Source organism: Cryptomeria japonica, chromosome 3 (genome assembly GCF_030272615.1).
Source record: "Cryptomeria japonica chromosome 3, Sugi_1.0, whole genome shotgun sequence".
Taxonomy (NCBI): domain Eukaryota; kingdom Viridiplantae; phylum Streptophyta; class Pinopsida; order Cupressales; family Cupressaceae; genus Cryptomeria; species Cryptomeria japonica.
This window is the reverse complement of record NC_081407.1, coordinates 164,706,699-164,729,301: the sequence shown is the minus strand read 5'-3', so window position 1 is coordinate 164,729,301 and position 22,603 is coordinate 164,706,699. Positions and strand designations below refer to the sequence as shown.

The 22,603-nt window shown below is 35.9% G+C and overlaps 1 protein-coding gene and 1 long non-coding RNA gene across 3 annotated transcripts in view; one reads left to right on the top strand and one right to left on the bottom strand.

The window, feature by feature from the left end:
• Positions 1–22,603, top strand: part of LOC131043381 (membrane-bound O-acyltransferase gup1) — a 189,129-nt gene that overhangs the window by 125,796 nt on the left and 40,730 nt on the right. For both annotated transcript variants that reach the window (XM_057976572.2, XM_057976571.2), the window contains exons 14-16: positions 15,215–15,324; positions 15,441–15,533; positions 15,693–15,774. In XM_057976572.2, coding sequence (XP_057832555.2) covers positions 15,215–15,324; positions 15,441–15,533; positions 15,693–15,774 — 285 coding nt within the window. The remainder of the gene's footprint in view (positions 1–15,214; positions 15,325–15,440; positions 15,534–15,692; positions 15,775–22,603) is intronic.
• LOC131874586 (uncharacterized) lies at positions 19,555–19,960 on the bottom strand. Its single transcript, XR_009371932.1, has 3 exons — positions 19,922–19,960; positions 19,675–19,827; positions 19,555–19,574 (listed from the first exon to the last, which is right to left on the bottom strand). It is a non-coding gene; the product is annotated as an uncharacterized LOC131874586 (long non-coding RNA).

Sequence of the window (22,603 nt, the reverse complement as noted above, 5' to 3'; positions counted from 1 at the left end):
GCCCTCAAATTGCCTGCTGAATCTATTGCCCTGCTATTTGGTGTCTGAAATTTCTACAGTTCAATTCTGAAACATTGTATTTGCTATCCTCAAGGTGCTGACTTAGTTATTGAAACTTCAACTCCAGAAACAAGGTAGTAGTCACTGCAACAAAGGCCACAACTTGTAGCAATGCTCACGCCTAGCTCAAATAATGGTTAGCGTCCACAAATTTAAATCAAATAGACTCCTATCTGCCATATAATCCAATTGCCAGCTCACATGTGGGGTTTCATATCAAGGTGTCAATAGTGAATCCCTTAATCATCCAATATAACTTAAATCTCCATAGCCCAGTTGAAGGTAATATCTAGCAATAGCGTTCCAGTTGCAAATGCATAAAATCAAATATAGCAAACTTCCTTGGTAATTGTCTTGCTTGCAAGACTTTACAAATTATGGAAATTTCAAATCGCTGATTCCAAGCATGAAACCTGTGTAGTTCTGCTTGCAAATCATTTCTGTGCAAACTGAACCCTGAATGGATTTCACCATATTGGCTAGGGAGGATCTTTAACAACCAACCCCGATCTTCATCATAGGGTTTTCGCCCTAGCCTGTGCTTGAAAAAACTGTTCAATCTCCAAATGACTCCCTTCATCCTCCTTTTATAGCTCCATGAGTACTTTCCAGAAAATATATTTTAACTTCATTTTTTAATAAGTGAAGCATCCAGAATTTAATTTTAAAATCACTTAGTAAAATATTAATCTCTTTTTTCTCATCAAGTGACTATTTTATTTTACTTTTGCCACCAAGCAAATAAAATAAAAATATAACTTATAAAAATAATTAATTAAATACAAGTTGCCCAGAAACATTAATTTAGACAACTAAATTAAATTAATTAAATTATTTTCTCTCCAAATTCCTGAGCCAAGACCAATACTAGGATCCCAAATCAATCTTATGAATGCTCCACCACGAACCTACTGCTCCACTCTGATATAACTTAAGTTGGAAAATATATCATTCTGCCTTGTGAAGCAATCAAATAATCATACAAATTCCCATATCCCGAACCTTAACATCTTCATACATCCTGAAAGTGTGAGCATAGCTCATCAAGTCACCATCACGAGTTTCCAAAATCAATATTGTTGGCAACCATCTGAATTGGTTCTTTCACACTACCTCTCAAATGTGATCAATGTTGGCAGCCATAATCATCCTATGATGCTTGTAGAGTCCAACTCCTTCACCTATCAAATCACATCTATCTTGCCTATCCACCTGTATGTATACAATTGAACTCGAGTAATGGCTGATTTGCATGATGACATCAACACTAATATTGAAATTATGATCCATGATCCTTCAAGGTACACCACTACTCTCCAATATGCTTGGCTGGTGATCCCTTGCATAAATACTCAACAATGCATTAGCTGGATTCAAAACATTGTATACTTCACTTGGGTCCCATGGTCTTATTAGGTGATGGCTTTGCTCTGGAAATGTAGGCTCATTGTGTTTCTCATCAATGATTGTTTCCATAAACAAAACACTTTCTGATTCAAACAGGCTGAAGCTATCATGAACTCTTTTCCATAGATATTGTTTGGAAGTCAATCTTATATGCATTTGGCATTGGAAATGTTTTCTCAAGCTCAGAACTTTCATCAGTGAAGTGATGTATGGATTCTTCATTAAATGCTGATGTAAAAACTTCAACATACTCAACTTCATCATGTTGAAGATTAGGGGATTTAGAATTAACAGGAAGGTCTACTTGAACATCATGCAATTCTGTTTTTTCCACATACTTTCTCATCATAACTGCTGTCCCTTGAAGTTCTGAACCTTGCAGTTGCAAATGCTTTCTTTTCATGGTCCATGTGAGCAACCTTTTCCTTAATTTCCTGTAGATGTTGCTTTGCTCGAGAAGTTATCATCCTGGCTTCCTTGGCCTTCTATAGCCATTCATCACACATTGTCTGGTTGCTGTCTACCTCTGTACTTTCCTACAATGAGATCAATTTCTTTACTACGCTATTTGCACAACCAAGATCATCTACCTCTCTAGATTTTGCATTACAATTGTTTTAAATTGATGATAGGACAATATTATACTAAATGAATCATCAGAAATGTCCATACCTTCACATGACCTATCCTTAGTTGCTGATTTATCGAACTTCAAATCACCATATTCTTCAATTTCAGCAATATCATGAGGACTCGTGTATTCCTCCTCACACGTAAAAGCACTTGCAAAATTAGCTTCATCCTCATTTTTAGAAGCAACATGACCTTCAGGATCAGATTCTTTTTTCTGTGTTTCCTTGCAAACTTCCTGAAGAGATGGCATGAAGGCAATGATATTTTTAACAGGCTCAGCATTAGCATGCTCGTCTACTGAAATGTCTTGAAGGGCAATTTGACAATCTTCTTGTTCCATCTTCTCTTTTTCAGCCTCTCCTTTTGTGACTTTTGATTCTTCTTCTAACAACTTCACTTCTTTATCTGTGCATAGGTGGTTAGGATCCCAAGTTCCTTTGCTTGAGAAGAAAATATTTTTTCTTCTAAGTTCATTCCTACTACCTTCATTATCCCTTGCAATGGAAGAATTGTTTTCCTTTGTCCCTTCTTTCTTTCCAACTGATAAATGAGGATCCAACATCTCTGAATGCTCTATCAATGTTGTGAGATTGTTTTGATATTCTAGAAAGACTTGCAACCTTTCTGTCATGAGTTCCTGATTAGACTTTATCTTTTTGTTGATTACTATTCTGAACACCATAGGTTGGCAGGTCTAGGCTCTGATACCACTGTAATGATCCTTGCCGATATCTACATAAAATTTTTCCGCTTTCCCCAATATTTAATTAACCAACAATTTATTACATAGTTTTTCAGCAATTCCTTGTGATGTGTTTTCTGACTGAAATGGATTTTGCTATATGTGTAAAGATGTAGAAATGAATTGCATTGCGAAACATTTTATTTATTCATAGCACAAGAATTACATTGAAGACCATCATGCAATAAGATTGAACAAGAAGGATTCTTTATCAGTTTGCTGTTACAAAAATATAAAGACAATAATGTTAGAGTGAATAATGTCTTGTACCTAGTAAGGTCTTGTACCTTGTAATTACCTAGTTGTAATGTCCCCTTTTGGGATTGCCTTGAATCTTGCCCTTTTAAACTAAGTTACCGGTTCGGGTTCGAAGAACCCGGTACGCCGGTACGGCAAAATTTTGAAAAGGGGTTTGGGTTCGTTAGTACAAAAACATGTAAATTATATATATATATATGCAGCCTATAAGCATGAATTAAGATTAGCATGTCACATAGCATCATATAAACAACAAAACCAACATAAACTTGTAATCATAGCATCATGATCATACCATAACAGCATCATATACATCAAGTTTAATATCAAAATGATAAAATATTCAAGTATTATTGTTTCAACTTTCAACAATTTAAAGTTTGATCATCAAATGGATTCTCTAATGGGGGTTTGGGGCAATGCCCCCAACGGGGTCAAGGGGCAGAGCCCCCAACGGGGTCGAGGGGCAGCACCCCTCATAGGGTCCCGGGGCAGCATCAATTTACAACCTTCAAACCCACATGGAACTCCATGGCGTGCATCAATTTTCTGCTTTTTTAAGACGTCAAGAACAAGGCCAAAGAAGTCAAAATTCTGATCAAGGTGCATTCTCCTGTACGGGAATTGTGTTTTCTGACTTGTTCTTTCGTACAGACTCGTGCTTCTGTCTTGGTTGTACGATGCATAGGTGTGTGGCTTGAGACATAGGGTCATTTTAATTTTTTATGTGGTGGAATTCAAAAATAAAAAAATTTTGCAAAAAAAAAATCCATTTTTGGGCTGTCAAACCCCTGGGTTCGACTTGGGTCCTCTTGGGTTCGCCCTGGTTCGAACTAGGTCTGTGAACCACGAACCCTGTCCGAACCACAGGCGAACCGGACCCGAACCCCGAACCAGGACCGTACCGGACTAGTACCAGGGGTCTAGGGGGCTGAACCCGGTAACTCAGCTTTTAAATATCGAAGTTTGCTAATTTTCACCCTTATTAATTTTGATATAGATATTGATCCATTGACTTTCTTGTCTTCTTTGATCTTATGGATGGTTCCTCCAATTCCCCCTTCTCTATTGAATTAATCTTTTCTTTATATCTTCATTTGTGGGAAGTCACACCTCTTCATAAGAACCGAGTCATCACTCTTCATTGCTGCCCTTTGAGAATAATAAATTATTCTTCAAATTGATCTCCCTTGGATGTCCTCCTCAAATGAGGCTTTCTCCTTTTTATATCCTCCAATGTGAGGGAGAGGTCACACCTCTTCATCATGTATGCCCCTTTGGCAAGAGACACACCCTTTCGACCGTTAGCACCCTTTGAAAGAGTGCAACTCTTCAATATTTCTTCCTTTTGAAAGGAACACAACCTTTCACGTTCAGATCTGCACTTCTTATTTATATCAGATCTGCACTTCTGATTCCCCAAATTATCCCTTCAAATGAGGTTCTCTTCTCCTTTTTATATCTCATGTTTGAGGGAGTTACAACTTTTCATTTCATGTCTCTGACCATTCATTAACTTAATTAAAATTTAATTATATTTAATTGTATTCTTTTATATTTTAATTTTAATTTTATTATTATCATTTATTATTAAATTGTATTTCAAAGTGGGGACATTACACTAGTAGGGGGGCATATTCACATGTTAACTTAGGTCCTTGGTGGCATTCTAGAAGGTGTTAGTTGTAAAGATAAGAAGTAGAACACATCATATCTTATCTTCATGATGTTTATTTACTTTAGTTAAATAGGCATTTAATGTTTGTATCAAGGTAGTTGGTCATATAACATCACATTTTGCCTATATAAGCAAGGCCATTGTGCATTTGTAAAATATTTCATATCTCAATATTCAAGCAAGCTCATTATCTTGCATACTCTCTTGTGGAAGGCATCATTATTTTTGCAGGTGATCCTGGAGTTCGTAGCTCCTACTAATAAGACTTATTTTTGACTTCTTTTCAATGGCTTAGACATGTACATCTGATGTATGGACTCATCTACTTCACAAAGGACAGTAGTTATTTTGCACCAGCAATCTAAAAATCTGAAATGCGTTCCCATGAATTTCCCAACGCAAGCTTTGATCTCGGAAGGCCCTCACATCCCCTAGTGAATCTATTGCCCTGCTAGTTGGCATCTAAAATTTCCATAGTTCAATTCCGAAACATTGTATTCGCTGTCCCCAAGGTGCTGACTTAGTTATTGAAACTTCAATGGCAGAAAGAAGGTAGTGGTGACTACAACAAAGACCTCGACTTGTAGCAATGCTCACGCCTAGCTCAAATAATGATTAGCCACCAGAAATGGGAATGTAATCACCTTCTATGTACTATATAATCCAATGCCCAGCTCACATGCCTGGTTTTAAACCAAGGCATCAATAGTGAATTCCTTAATCACGCAATATAACTTTAATCTCCATTGCCCAGCTGAAGGTAATATCTAGCAATGGTGTTCCCAATTCTTCTGCAAATGCATAAAATCAAATATAGCAAACTTCTTCGGTAATTTCTCTTGCCTATAAGACTTAAAAAATTGTGGAAATCTCCAATCATATAATCCAAGCATGAAACCTATGTAGTTCCACCTGCAAATATTTTTTCGTGCAAACCGAAACCCTAAATAGATTTCACTATACCGGCTAGGGAGGATCTTTCACACCAAACTTAATCTTTGTTGTAGGGTTTTTGTCCTAGGTTGTGTTTGAGCAAGCTTGTTCAATGTCCACAACTGTGGTTTTTAGAGAATAGCAAATATCTGAAATGCCCAAATGCCTCCATCATCCTTTTATAGCCCCAATAGAACTAATGGAAGAATACATTTTAAATTCACTTGTTAATAATTAAATCTTTCAAAATTAATCTATAATTCTTAAAATACTGATTTCGTTTTGCTCACCAAGTGACTTCAGTTTATTTTATTTTACTTTTGGCATCAAGCAATAAAAATAAAATATTCTACTTTTAAATATAATTAATTAAATAGAAGTGGCCTGAAAACATTAAAAATTAATTAAATTATTTTCTCTCTGAATGCTTGGGCCGAATATCGGGACATTACAAGGAAGCACTTCTTTTATTCCTCTTGGAAGTATCATTTATGTTAAGGATGATGTAATGTCCCCTTTTATTTGTCCCGAGAGAATAATTAAATGATTAAAATTAAGTTGTCAAAATATAAATAAATTAAAAGACGACTAATTTTAATTATTTAAAAGGTCATAAAATAATTAACTAATTTAATTTTAAATAGTCCTTAGTTTCTTGTGATTATTTATATTTAATTAATTAAATGCTGATCCTTGGTTGTTTAATAAAGTGACTTTATTTCATGTCAATGGAATATTTATAAAGTGGGTCACTTTATGTGTGAGAATATTTATGAGCAATAAGAGATTAATATTTAAAATAAAGTGATTTTATAATGAATATTCTGGAAAGATCCAAGAGGGCTTTATTAGGTTGTGATAGCTCATTTGATTATTCTTGGCTTTGTTATTTTTCTTGGAGAGCTTTGAGAGATTTTGCTTTCAGTTCAACAAGTCCTGGGACGAAAACCCTTGAGTTTCTTCTTGGTTGATTGGATGAAAATCCATTTCAGTCAACCTTGGTGGATTGGCACATGATTCACAGGTGCATCTATTTGATTGGGCTTGCTTTAGTGGTGCAAGATTCCTCTCGAACTAATTCAGGTGAAATCATACAGGTTTCATGGTTGGCACGATTGGTAATATTAGTAATTTGTGAAGTCTTGTAGGCAAGACAAGTTACCGAGTTTCTGAAAGATTAAAGATTTGCCAAGAAGGAATAGGGATGCCATGGTTGAATATTTATAGTTATTGCTGGTCAATGTGTTGTGGATTGATTTTTTGGAGTGATTTGTGAAGGCAAACCTACACTATAGTTTGGCATAATTCTTCCATTGGCTGGCTGTTGGGAGTTCATGGCAAAATAGGTCAATAAATGATTTCTTTGATGGTCGCTATAGCATGAAGTTTGCAATTGTAAAGCTGGGCGTTGGAATGTGTGAATTTTTGGAATGATTGTGACTCCATTTCCTAGCCATTTACCTATATGCTGTTTGTGAGCATTGTGCAAGTTGTGGGACTTATTTTTATCTGCCATTCTTTCTTGTTTTGGCATTGGAAATCTCAATATAAGAAATAACTCTATGGGACAACAAACACAAGTTTGTAGCTGATTTATGAGAGTTTTGGCACCCTTCAAGTTCAACAGTAGCCAACAAAAGAGGGACATGAGAAACATAATTCCCTAGGCTAAGCTTAAAAAGAGGTCTTCAAGGAGATTGAAGGTGAAACGTGGGCATTGAAAGGCACTAAATTGTCTAGAAGTGGGCAAATCCTTGACTAGCATCTTTTTGAACATTTAATCTGATAACATAAGTTCAATGATATGGAAGTCTGCAGCATGTAAGAGGTTAGGTGTTAATAAATATATTTCTGTCATTCAAAATTTCAAACAGCTTATACAATATTCATGCATCTCAGTTTTTCCAACTTCATTGAATGTATGGCAACCATTTGATGTATCATCTTCATGCTTATGAATGCTATTGTATTGAGGAAACTTATTCAAACCCATAAGAATCATTTGGAAAAAATATTGCAACCAGAAATATCCTTTGTTGAATTACGTGCTAAGTGCTTGTAAATATTTCTGCAAGTTGCAAGAGCTTGGTTATAATATCCTGGTAGGGGATAGTACAAATCATGAATTGAATCCCAAAGATCTCTTTGAGAATTTTATCAGGAGAATGGCTATGCTGAAATGAAGGCTTTTCCTGGTATCCATAGCTGGTGGATCCTTGGTTGGAATCAAGAAGTTGTAATCTCTTTCTAGTGATAGAAATTTACTTAGACTATTCAATGAGAGACTTGAGAACTTAACGGTACCTATTCCCATGACTTTCATTCATAACCATTCATATCTAATCCCAACAAAGCATTGCACTGATAGTTTTCTTTTGAAATTCCTCTGATATTCATGGACCTATATGTGCATATCTAACAAGACATCCTTTCTAAATGCTTTCTCATGGCTAGAGGCATTGATTGTTTGTCAAGGAGATCTTGCTAAATAACCATTAGTGTCGGAGATATGACACTTAAAGGGGATATTCTCAAAGTCCAAGGATTCTTTGGCACATAATTGACAAGCTTGTGAAGATTGACATAAATCATGACATGGTGCAATCACTCTGAAATTCAATAATGTCAGAGGTTCTCTTCTTTTACAGAGTAGAATTGTTTTCCTTAAAGGAGTTTTTTTCCAAAATTAAGGAAAAAAGAAGTGAAAAAACACACTCGATAATTTTTTATTTATTTATGATGAGTCCTCTACAAGATCAAAACTTGTTCTCTAGTATCTGAAAAACATGGCAACTTGGCTTGAACAGTAGGTTCCTCTCGAATTAACTACCTATTTCCTCTTATCTTCAAACAAGACAATTATATCCAATCCCAAGGCTGCTTCAATAGTGCCTATCACCTTCTAGTGGTTAACTATCCGTGATGTTAGTTGTTTAGTAGATGGTCATAGACACAAGACAATACATTGGGGACTGGCCTGCCCCTAAACTTTATTCTTAATCCCCTTGATATTAGTTTCAATATCCAAAACATACTGTACTACTAAAAACATTCACTTGCTAAGTTGGTGGTAGGTTTAGGAAAAGAGATACCATACTTCTAAAAACATTCACTTGCTATGTTGGTGGTAGGTTTAGGAAAAGAGATGACAACCCTATGGCCCTTTTAAAGGAATTAAAACAGATTCTCCTTGGAATTTTCATGCAATCCACTTGCTAGAATATCACCAAGAGCAAGACTAAGCGAGGACACCTCAGTCAACTCCCCAATCTCCACTATACTCGCACACTGTATATTATATCTCTATACTGGAGAACATAGTTCGCAGACTCGGACTCAAAGAGTACTCAGCAAGCCCAAATTTTTTGACTTGGCAAAAACTCGACAAAAATTTGGGAACTTAAAAAGTACTAAAATTTCTTATAAAAACTAATAATTAAGAACTTAAAAATAGATCTATATTAAAAACTAATGATTAATAAAGTTTAAAACTGAAAATAAAAACTTAAAAATAAAATTATATTAAAAGCTATATTTAATTTAGTTTTTATATATAGTTTATGAAAAGATTTGAGAGATTTTTAATATAGTTTTTAAATATAATTTTTAGTATTTTTTTTAATATAGTGTTTAAAAGCTATATAAAAATTATATTAAAAAACTGTCTGAAAACTATATTAGAAATTATATAAGAAATCTATATTAAAAAACCATATTATAAATTCATATTTAAAAACTATATATAAAAACTAAATTAAAAATGTTTGCAAATTTACATGATAAATTTATGCGATTCAGAGAAAGGAAAAATGAAAAAATGCTCTAAACAAATACGAAAAGGCGATTACTGGTGCTGTCAAAACGCAAAAAATTTTTCAAACTTACCTTGAATCAAATCGCGAAAAATTGGTGCTCTTGAAATGCCAAAAATCAACAGTGAAGCTGGGTAGAGTTGGGCTAGGGCTTTAATGCCAAAAATCACCTCCAAAACACATCGAAAATCGCGTCCAACTTGTGCTTCTCCTAAGCATAAACCTCTGCACAAATATTTCGGTGAGTCCCTGTGAGTTTCCAGCAAGTACCAGGCGATTTTTCTTCATGCATGCTGGCGCAAGTTAACTTGTGAGTCACTTTACTTGCTAGGGTTTTTGAGCTGTGAGTTTTCACAGAATCAACAAGTACTTGTCGAGTCTGCGAACTATTCTCGAGAACTACATTCCCAGCTTTGAAATCCCGAACTACTATAATCTCACATTAATTCTCATTCTTCCTACACTATGCTTATTGTTGATGTATTTTTTATGACACCTCGAACATAGAATAAAATACTAATTGTTCTATCCTCTCTTGAACATGGAAACCTCAAATGCTAAACATTGTGATAAAAAAAGGCAACCCCAGGGTTTCTTTAGTTAGGTTTTGACATGCAATTGGATAGTCTCAATGAAATGATCTGATATGTTGGTATCACAAAGGGACTTACGCTTCTGCAAAGCAGTTGGAACTTGGAAACTAACTTAACTCCTCAAACAAAGAAAGATCAAAAGGGATAGGAAATCTAATCTAAGACCTAACAATGCAAGAAATGATTGTTGACTTAGTAGTTAGTGAAACCAAATCAAGCTTTGCTTCGCCATGAGGAAACAACTACACAAAGATGGTGCAATCTCCAAAGGGTATGCAAATGATTTTCAAATCACTTATGCACTTAAACACCATGAACAATGAGCATAGAGCGATTGAAGTTAAGCTTTCAATATGAGTTTAGAGTAACCATTCACTACAATTTGCAATCAACAAATTCCAAATGGTATGAACATATAGGCTTCACCATGAATGAACAATAAGATCTTCCATTCAACTAATCGACTCCATATAAACAAATCTAAAACTTGAGAAGTAGAAACCATGCAACATGTCGAAACTCATACAAAAATCCATTATATCTTCAATGAAAATCATGTATTTATTTCGACATAGTCTTGACAACAATTTCTTCTCCTCCTACTCTAATTTATTCTGCTCAAATGAAAAGGCCAAGCCTTTAATAGACTTTGAATTACAATTCAAGGGCCCAAATTAATTTGAATCAATGACCAAGATTTGAACAATAAAACCCTAATGTGGGGTAGTTACAACTACCACCACTTACATTTAATATTTGACCAATGATATGATTACACAACTCTGGATACATGTCCTTCCTTTGGATGTGGACTAATGAGAGATGAGGTAATGTATATTAAATAATATTTAAATGTTACTCCACATGTCACTTGCTTCTCTTGGAATGAGTTGAGTTCAATGCACTTGGACATGTTGAAGTGGCACCACTTCATTGGTTGAGAATGATTAGGCACCACATCAGCGTAGATATCTCTTGATACTCAACATCATCCAATTGTTTGATGTGATGGCTTATATTCCCAAATTGCATCATCTTGATCAAGTTTCTAACTTTGATTAACTGTTCTAAAACTATCTTCTTTCCTTGATCATTCTTTCTTTCGCATTTCATCTCCAACTTTGGAATCTTTGAAAAGCCATCTTGCATTCGATAACCTTGACCTTAAATTCATGGATGTAGTTTTTGACTTCATGTCACCTTTCTTTGTTCATCTATCCTTCTTCATGAAGTTGTAATGTCCTTCCTCAACGTCCTGGGCCTTTTGAAATGCAAATCTTGTCTTGATGTTGCTTTCCTTCTACCTTGTTGTCTTTCATCTAATGCATCATTCCCCGGATGACTTGATCCTTGATTCTTCCTCATGTTGCAATGTCTTGATTTTGTCTTCATCTACATGGTTGAGTTCTTTCATTCTTGATCCGTTTCCTTGTATGACTTGAAACTTGACTCCTTCATCTTGTAGTGTCTTTTTTTAATGCCTTCTTCGAATGTGGATCTTGTTGTCAGAGTCCTTCACCTTGAACGTTCCTTTGCATGAGTTAGATCTTTTGATTTCCTCATTCCATGCAATCAATCTGAGAAAGAAAGAAAACTTTTTAGATTATGATAGCAAATGAAATTCTAAGTTAATGAAATTCTTGATCACACAAATGAAATGCAAGAGGATTAAGGCAAGACAATGAGAATTCAACTTGCACTCTAAATTCCATTTGAAGATCTTAAAATGATTGCCATGAAAATCATTCTTCAATGTAAAGTAATAACATCAAGACTTCATCAAATTTGCCTCAAAAATCCTTTAAAACCTTTTCATTCACCAAAATTGAATCTGAAAACATTCTGATTTCTACTCTTTGGAATTCCTATTTCAGATCTGGAAAATGGATAAAAATTGTGGAGAATGCTTCGATCTGTTTGTGATTAACTTGTCCTTTGCCCTCCAAAAACACTTCCTTTCAGTTCTGATTTGAATTTTGTTTGAACCACTGTTGAATCATTTCTGATTTACTCCTTGCTCTGATTTTCTTCACAAACTCAGATCTCTATGCTTGAATTCACTGTCTTTCTGCTGTGAAATTACTGGCACCTAGATTAGTGTGTTTAGGTTCAAGCATCTTATTTCTGGAATCCATCTCTGCAACTCTGGAATTTGCACCTAACTCCTACCCTGCATTGAACTTTGTTTGGATTTGAATTGGAATATCCTTCTTCCTCAAGAATTCACTCCCTTCTAGGTCTGGTCCTTCTTGGAATCTGATTCTCTGGATCAAAATCGCTTTCAACCTGATGTGGATTCGCTCTAAATCTGCCCTTTAATTCTGCACTTGATTGTTTTGAATTGATGTTGAATTGACATTTGATCTTCATTTATATAGGAGCTTCATGATTTTTGCCTTCCTTGAAGAGGTATAAAGGTAAGGTTGAGTGCTCCATTTTTTCAAACAAAGCTGTGTAATTCATTCAATGTGAATTCTGCCTTTTAATTAGTCCGATTCTGCTCTTAACTCGCCTGGTTCTGATGCTTTAAATTGTGAAAATGAATTTATTGGACATCTCATATACATGCGTCTCAAACTTAGGAACAATAAATCTCTTAATGGAGCCGAGCTGTCTATCTTCATTTCAAACATTACATATGCATCTTGGCGGGCACAAAAATGAGGGTGAGGAAATTTTCTTTGGCACATTTCCATACCTTCAAGAAATATTGGGCACAAATTCACCTAGGAGGAGAAATGTTGGGCATGAATCCATGTAGGAGAGGAAATGTTGAGCGGTTTTCACCTTGGATGAAGAATTTTCATGCCTTGAAAGGAAATTTCCTGAGCACATTTCCACATTGGAAAGGAAATGATGGGCATAAATCCATATTGGAAAGGAAATTTGGAGTGCATTTCCATATGGAGGAAATTTGCAATATTTCCAAGTGTTGAAAGGCAATTCCTTGAGTGCATCTCCACATTGGAGAAGATATTTGGAGGGCATTTCCACTTATGACAAGGAATTTTTTGCTAACTTGCGACTTGGAGAAGGATTTTCCATGCTTATAAGGTGGAATTTCTTCATTTTCCTTGGATCCCATTGACAATTTCCACAACTCCCTTAGCGAATTCTCTTTCGAACTTGGAATTCCATACTTCAAATAAGGATTTTCATAAAAATTCCATATCTCAAACAAGGATTTTCCTAGGATTTGAACTTTGAAAATTGCACTTTGTCAAGGATTTTTCACAAAACTTTCCCTACTTCCCTCTCCTATCAAGGTCCAAAAATCCAACCTTGACAAGGAATTTTCCTTGTCTTGGTATCGCATTCCTTACTAATTTTTCATTTTTCCACATTAAGCATTTTTTAAATTCCACTTTTCCTGACAACTTCTCCTGACAACATTGACAACTTTGACAACATTTCTTGCATTTTGACAACTTTGACAATTTTTGGAATTGAAACCTTGTGCAACATTTTTATTTGTTTCATGGATTTAGGACTTGGAACTTGAATTCCTGACTTGACCTACCCATTTCCAAGGACAAGTTTTGCACTCTTAGTCATTTCAAGAATTGATCAAATGTTTTCTCCTGGATTGACAAGAGTAAGACTATTGCCAAGCTAAGACAAAACTAAGCAAAACTACAAATCTAAGAAACGAAAAAGTGGGGGTCCTCATTTGCAATGGGGCATGCGTGTTTGCAACACAAAACTTACCAGTTTTATTGCTTCTATAACTAGCTTTAGGAAAAATAATACATTAATATTACTAAGTCTAGAGCTGCATTGTATAGAGATCTTTGTAGTGGAATTTTCTTAGCATGTGCCAATAGGAAGGGCAATGGAATTAAATAGTACTTGAGCTTGATTACAAATTTGCAACACACATGAATGCTTTTAGTGTCTAGATGCCAGTTTAAATTTATTTGTACTGACATGCTTTTTTGAATGAGAGTTGTTGACTTGAATTTAAACATTGTCAGTTCTTCATTTGCTGAGAGGCATCGGTTGATTTTCTTTGGCATATTTTGTACCTAACCCAAAGGGTATTCCTAAATACTTGGTATTAGTATATATGCAATCAGGGTTGCAAATTCATTTGAATAAGAAAAAAAAATCCATAATCAAAGGCATCATTATGGAATTGTTAGGACTTCGGAGTTTCATTATTCTCAGGGTTTATCTGATTCTTTTCTCTTTCATGTACTTCATATCTCTTTGTAAATTTTTGGACCTAGAGTGCTGGATAGAATTGAGTTTATAAAACTTTTGCATCTGCAGCAGCGAGCTTATTAAGTTGCACCCAAGAAATTCAAGAGCCAAGAGGCAAGGCGAATTGGAGTTGGCCATGCATTCTCTCCATAAGGCTTAGAGTCTTTGTTGACCTAAGTTCTCGGAGCTCATTCATTCAATGAGTTTGGTGAAGAAACACCATAGTGAGCCAAAAAATGCCAATTCGCAAGCTTGAGTGGCCCAATGATCAAACGACCAAGTAAAGACTCTGCATTTTTCATAAGCCCATTTTACCCCTACTGCATGATCTTGAGTGCCTTGATTATTACTGTTGAGCTTGTGGGCATTTAGTGATTGATGTGAGTGCCTAAATTAACATGAACCCCGGGTATAAATTTCTGAGCTTGATGCTACCATCGCTCCAAGAACGAAAGTAAGAATTCAATTAGGAAAGAAATTCAGGTCTTGCTTATTAAGGGAATATCAATATATTGCTGTTATAAGACCACATTCTTTAGTCTTTACTATAGATGACTTGGATAAATGATTTCATGGATCTGAATAGCTTGTCTTTGATTCTGGTGTTGACATGATAACTCTGTCAAGTGTTAATCAATTTTTGCCAAGCCCATTGTGGTGTTACACATGGTGGTTGATTTCTTTTTTACTATAGTTTCCTTTGCATGTGCATAAACTTATTCCTGTTTCAAAGGCTTTGCGTTTAGATGATTTTCTCGTTAACTTGTCTACAACGTTGAGCAAGACAAAAGTTGGAATTGCTTTAATTTCTGCTATATAAATGTTTTTTGTTTATTAGTTAATCTTACAAAATCAACACCCTTTAGTTATAATCTGAATGAGTTTTTGGTTGCAGATTGGAGGTATTGAAACTCCTGAGAACATGCCTCATTGTATCAATAATTGTTATGATCTTGAAGGATTTTGGAAAAGTTGGCATGCATCTTACAATAGATGGCTTGTAAGGTATTAAATGTAGACTCACATAGTTGTGAATGTAATGTGAGCACGAGTTCAAAGTTTAGATAATAATGTGGTTATCATTTGGTGGCGTGCACATTTTCACTTTTCGATCCTCTTAGGTATTTGTACATTCCACTTGGGGGATCTCAAAGGAAATTACTTAATGTTTGGCCGATATTTACATTCGTGGCCATATGGCATGACTTGGAGTGGTATGTTTTGGAAAATTATTATTTGACTACTATGGTACATATTCTTTTACTTTACATTCACAAAGATATAGCTTTAAGACATGACTTATTGCAATTTAGCTATGTGCATTGTAAAGATTCTTATATTCTCTGACCATTGTTTGAGGACTTTTATTGTAGGAAGCTATTGTCTTGGGCTTGGGTGACTTGTGTCTTTTGGATGCCAGAATTATTATTCAAGTCAATCATGCGCACACCTCATGTGAGAATAATTGATTTACCTAATTTCGTTACCATTTTATGTGCCTATTTCTCTGTTTTTGTTTTAGTATTACGTTGGCTCCATAACACAATCAATTATATTTTCCTTTAGTATTTGTCAAAGCTATGAAATATATCTTCATTAATATTGTCATTTGGGTTAAAACTATACCATTATTAAAGCATTTTACAAAACAAATTCACTATTTATGGTTATAATTTGGATACCCCGTTGATGTCAACATCTCATACATAACTTCACCCCATTTAACACCATAGTTTTATATAAGATTTTTTAGTTTCAATTTCATGACTTAAAGATCAGTGGCTTGTTGCCAGGTTTCATAAATCAATGTTTGTAAATGCAGTGTATATGTGGAAGATACATTTTCAAAACGCTAAATAAATTTCCATAAAATTTAACACATGGCTTACTTCCACTAAGGATGTGAAATGCATTGTTTTCCTGCCCTTCAATTTTAAACGGTTTCCTGCTCAAATACCCTAAACTTCATATTGAGAGGTCTTCTCATTTGGATGTTTTCATCACTAAAGATGTAATCTTTGTTGTTTTCTTGCCCTCCAATTTCAATGTGGCTCACTAGCTATAAGTGCACATGCTAAGGTCACCTTTCTGGTCAAACTTGATATTGAAGGGTCTTCTCCTTTGGATGTTTAATCAATGTCCCTAATCTCACTAAGATGGATAAATATAAGCACCCATAAATATATTATTCATCAGAGCTACATAACAAGTACTAATTCATCTTCACCATCCCAATGAGCTCACTAGTACCCTAGTCTACATGTGATTTTTCCCATGATAATTTTGCTTGGAGATTATAAATTTGTTTTGAGAGATAGTTGCACTTAATTTTTGAAACCTCAATCCAAAATCTAAAGGACATTTTATGTTTGCCAACCCCATCAAATATGACTTTTAAGGTAGAGTCCATCGTGTGTTCTAGAATGTTTGGTCCATTACATACTTTATTGCAATATGAGGATCATTAATGCTCAGCCCCATCAATGCCTGGAGATAAATTTATTCGAAGTAATAATTCCAGTTCATCACATCCCATTTCAAATTGATTTGGATTGCAAGATAAATCTTCGGGATAATATCATAATACTCTAGTTGTGGTACTTTAGATGTGTTCTATATGTGGAAGCAATGCCACCAATAAAACATGGATTATAAACATTGATTAGATGGGAACATATTAGAATTGGAACTTAGAAACTAATTGACTTGTCTGTTCTTTGCATGCATACTCTGCAGGGAGATGGATGGCTGTCTATTTTCCACTAGCTACTTCTATGTTATAACCATGCAGTGATATCTAATAGTTTTTATGTGCACATATGTTATAAATTTGTGAAGGCTAAAGAACTGTTATGGATGTTGCAACCATTATGCTTCCATGACTCTTCACCTTCTCATGGTTAAGCTTAACATCTTCACATGTAATAGTTGAATCAAGCTCACATGGCAGGTAACAACATTATTAATGCTTGCCAATACATGTGAATGTACCTTAGCAATTTGGTTTGGAGGTGTTTGGGAAGGACAGTGCCTTGTGTGTTACAACATGAATTTGTGGGTGATGCGGCACCAAATAATTTTAAACATTCTCTTCAGGTTCATGATATATCCAAGATCATTAATCCATCACCACCACATGTTGCACATGCATTTGAAGTGGTGCAAGACACTTTGCACAAATCAAACATGGTGCCATCAAAGTTGCATAGCAGCATAACTGTGCTTTTGTTATAATCACTTTACAATTTTTGTATAGTCCATGTGGTATAAATCCACACACCCAAACAGAGGCATTGAAACCAAAGATCCTAGACTCGAACTCGGCTCGGACTCGGCAAGGCCGACTCGACTCGTGACTCGGCTATGACTCGGCGACAACTCGGCTATGACTCGGCAAAATAAAAAACCCTTGAAATTTATAGATTTTTAACGATTTAAAACTTGTTTCTTGCACCCATTATTGAATAAAGCTTAAAGACACTATAACATCATCAAATAGAAGCTAATTTGATCACATACATAAACATACATCCATCACATGCGTAGAAATGTAAATTGTAGCTGAAGGAAATAGAAAACATAGATATATAGAGTTATAAATGTTGTCAAATGTATATAAAATCCATGACATCAAATGTTCCCAAACATATATATAACTATAAACAAAAACAAGTCTATGGTTCAGGCTCTAGCTCATCCTTAGCCTCAGAGTAGTCTGTCTGCCTCCTACAAATGCGTCTAAGGTAGGTCCTGGATGATTGAGAAGCCATAGTCTCCGCCTGTGAGGTGCTTGTGCCGGATCGTGCTCTATCCTCCTCCTCTGCCATAGCCACAGCCTCAGCCTCAGCCTCTTTGTCTGCCTGGTCAACCCACTCACGGTCCTCCTTAGTGAAGATGGGATCAGTAGACTCAGTGATCCACTCAGACTCTGGATCGATCTCCGCTAAAGTGATCGGAGAGGAGTCAGTGTCCAAAATCTGTCTGGTCCTAAGACGGAGGTTGTAATGAACAAAAACAAGATCATTCAACCTCTCCACAGACAATCTATTATGCCTCTTTGAGTGGATGTGCTCGAACATGGACCAATTACGCTCACATCCAGAAGCGCTGCATGGCTGACTCAAAATACGAATGGCAATTTTTTGAAGGTTTGGGGTTGAGGGCCCAAACATTTGCCACCATCTATCTGAAATAACGAAAAAGAAAAAAAAATCAAACTCATTTCCAACTTTAAGGCTAGATTATAAAATCAAAAATTAAAATGCATAAGCCATAAACTTAAGAATCTTAAGTTTACATATATTTCTACCTGGCTGCAATTGTGTTCGAGCCTCTATGCACATGCTGCTTGCGAAGATTGCCCCTTCTCGATTATTATATTTATCCAGCTGGAGCGTTGTACTTGAGGCTGTGCCATCAGTACACAACTTCTGAACCACTGTATACAGGCCACTAAGAACCTCCTCATCCGCCTTGAAGTCATCACGGAATCGAAATGCCGGATTGAGGTAATAGGCTGCTGCATGGATGGGCCTGTGAAGCTGGTTCTGCCGTCTCCTATCAATAATCTCCCAAATGGGGCCATACTTATCCTCATCTCCTGCATATATGGACCTAATGGCCTCCTTGGCCCTATCCATACCCTCATATATATAGCCCATAGAGAGCTTCTCCCCATCAACAACTCGTATGAGAACTACGAGGGGCTCAGTGACCTACACATAATGTTAAACAAAAACAATTAAGTCACAAATTAAATTTTAAAAAAAGAAAAATTGCAAAGTTAAATTGTTAATAAATTAAAATTAAATTACTAAATAGTAGATACTAAATGTTAAATTGTAATAAATTTACTTGCATGGTTTCTCCACAGGGGGTCCAAAAACCTGGCTCATCAAAAATGCAATTTACCACATCTATCCCTGCAGTGGTCGTAGCATAGGATGAGGAAGTCCACTCCTCACCAACAAACATATGCCTCAAAGCTGCCTTTGATTTTATCAAGGATTTCAGTGTGAGGAAGTTTGAGGCAAACCTCGTGATACCAGGACGAGCCAACTCCTTTTGCCCCGTGTATTGCCTCATAATGCTAAGGACCAATGCATGATTGTAGATAAACTTGCTAATATTTTTGGCCCTTTCAACTATTGATTTCACCCATTCAAGTTTACCAATATCCTCCAACATGAGGTCAAGGCAATGGGTCGCACAAGGAGACCAAAAAATTTTCGGGTGGCTCTCCATCAAAAGTTTACCTGCAGCAATTTTAAGTTAATTAGAAATTTTGATGTGTTAAGAAAATTTTAAATAATCATAGATGCCTCTCCATCAAGACTTGAAAAGTTCAAAATTTACCTGCAGCAACATAACTTGCTGCATTATCTGTCACCACCTGCACCACATTTTCTTCCCCCACCTCTTGTATGACTTCCTCAATAGCCTCACATAAGTATGTGGCATTTTTCACATGTGAGGAAGCATCAATAGACTTCAAGAACATGGTGGATCCTGAAAATATAGTTTCAAACTTTCAACAAATCAAAATTTAATTTATTCAATGCATTTAGGGAAGTACAAATTTGAATGAATCATGATCAATCACCTCCGCAGGAAACAAGAAAATTTAGGAGTGTTCTATTCCTACTATCCGTCCAACCATCTGTCATGATGATGCAACCCTTTTGGCTCCAAGACTATCAGTGGTCCTCTAGCTCAACTTTCATATCCTCAACCATTTGTAACAAGAGGGGGCCACTTCACTCAGCATCGGTAGGGGCTTTAAACCCCGCACCACAAATGGTTATGGAATCTACCATGCCTTGCCAATAAGGAGACCTGTCACAAATAGATTATGATTAGACAAAGTAGAGTTCAACTTCAAACTATAAATTTACTTTTAAACTTAAAGCAATCAAATAAAAAAGAATTACCTAGCTGCAATAAATGGAATGTTGCAAAAGTACCAAAACTTGCAAATTTGTTTTCTTGCAGCATCATGAACCTCCTTGTTCCAACCCATGCTCTCAAGCGAGGGTTGTGCCCCAGGAGTACTACACGGCACAAAATAACTATCCAACCTGGAATTCCGAACTCTAGGGCCAAAGGTAATAGTGCCACTAGGAGGAGTAGAAGTAGAAGCACTAGCACTAGCAGAAGCACTAGCACTAGTAGAAGCACTAGGGTGAAAGGGAGGCATGGAAGAACTCTCTCCAACACAGCCTACAGATGTGGGTGCATGGGAGCCAATAGCACTTAACTCTTCCAATTGCCTCTTCTTAGTTAACTTTTCTTGTTCATGTGTTTGAAATTGGACATAACAGAAACGTTTTGCCTCAGGAGTTTGTAATTTGCATACCTCAATATCATGGCCAGGTATGCCGGCAATATGGTATTTAAATCTATTGATGCCACCAAAATTAATTTCTTTACAAAAAAAACATTTTGTTTGAATTTTTTGTCTGCCAATAAAGTCTTCAGTATATTTCCAAGCCTCATCCTTTTTAGGCATTGTGAAAAATGAATGTTTTTTAAACGTGAAGGCTGCTGCAATAAGAAAATTTAATAAAGTTATAAACTAATAAAAAAAATCAGCAAACCCTACTTTAAAAAAAATAAAAATTGTAAATACATGTTTACAATTTTTTTCTAAAAAAATGTAGGGTTTGCACTTTGCTATTATTCTACTTCTCTCATTGAAATTAAGCTAAAAAATTAAAAACATTCAAGATTTGGAAAGTTAACTATTAAACTAAAAAAAAAATAACAAACAAATGAAAAAAATCCATTAACATACCTAAAAAAACCAGCAAAATCTACCGTACCTCTTTCAAATGAGTTGAGAAGTCTTGCTTTGGACTCCTTGATGCTCTAAATGCAAGCCTATGGCCTCCCCAATGTGATTTGTGGTCTCCTTGATGCTCTTCTTCCTTGCTGGTTGCAAACCTATGGCCTCTTGTTTTCCTTCCTCTCTCTCTCACTTTTCCTCTCTTCTTCTCACAACTAACAATTAGAAGACCTTTTAGGGTTATATGGAAGAGAAAGTTAAAAAAAAAACAAATGAAAAAGCTTTTATTTTTTTTGTTTTTTAAAATTGAAATTGCCCATTCGCGTGGCCGAGTCCTGGAGCTCGGACTTGGCGAGTTTTGGCAAAACTCACCAAGTCCGAGCCGCGAGTCAGCAAAACTCGCCGAGCTTGGCTCGACTCGCTAACTCGGCGAGCTTGGCTCGACTCGCTAACTCGGCGAACTCGCCTGACTCGCGGCGAGTCTGGGAGGAGTCAGGCGAGTTTTGGGCAAAACTTGCCGAGTCCGAGCCGCGAGTCGGCAAAACTCGCTGAGCTTGGCTCGACTCGCCAACTCGGCGAACTCGCCTGACTCGCAGCGAGTCTGGGAACTCTGATTGAAACACTATTTAATAAAGACTATAAAACATAATTACGAATATTAAAAATATTCTAACAAATAATTTTTTAATTTCAAATATAATCTATTGATTACTTTTGGAAGTCCTAATGATATTTATGGATGCCTTTTGTAATTCAAACTGAAATCTAACTCAGTACCTTTTGTAATTCTAAGTACTATTTGTGTAATGATTTCATCAATTTCAAAGAATATAACTGTTTCTATGAAGTTGCTAGCTCTATGATCTTGCTTGCTTCAAATGATTAGTTTAGACATTGAGGAGTAATGAGGTGATTAGTGAGAACCAGTCTGTCCTTTAATATGAATGCAGATTCATTGGTTTGGTGCCATTCAACTTCTCTGAAGAATGATTGTGCTGCTTTGAGTTCTTGGAATGAGAAAGAGAGAAATTATATTAATATCCATGGGTGACCAAAAGTAGGTCAGTGAGACTTGAGAGTAAATTAGTATACAATAGAAAGATCTAAGAAGAGAAAATCCTAGAGAGCCCCAAAGAGGAAGAAACCCCAAAAAGGTTCAATAAAGCTGTAGACCACCAACACATTGTCAATAAATCAATACAAATAGTCAAGTATGCAGAACAGGATCCTCATAGAGAAAAAGCTGAGAACTAGAGAGATAGGGGACACGTCTCATCGAATATCTTTGTCTAGGCCTAAAATGGAGGAGTCATTGGTGTCTTAATTGATCACTGTAAATGGACCAATAGGAAATATGATAGTGCTCATTGGGGAGTGTCTAAGACTAGAAGGCCAAGCTGGGAGATTCTAAGAGAAAGCAAGCCACTTCCTCAAGAATCAACTAACATCCAAGGCTGATGTAACTCCTGTAGTAATTAAGAAACTCATAATATGTGTTTG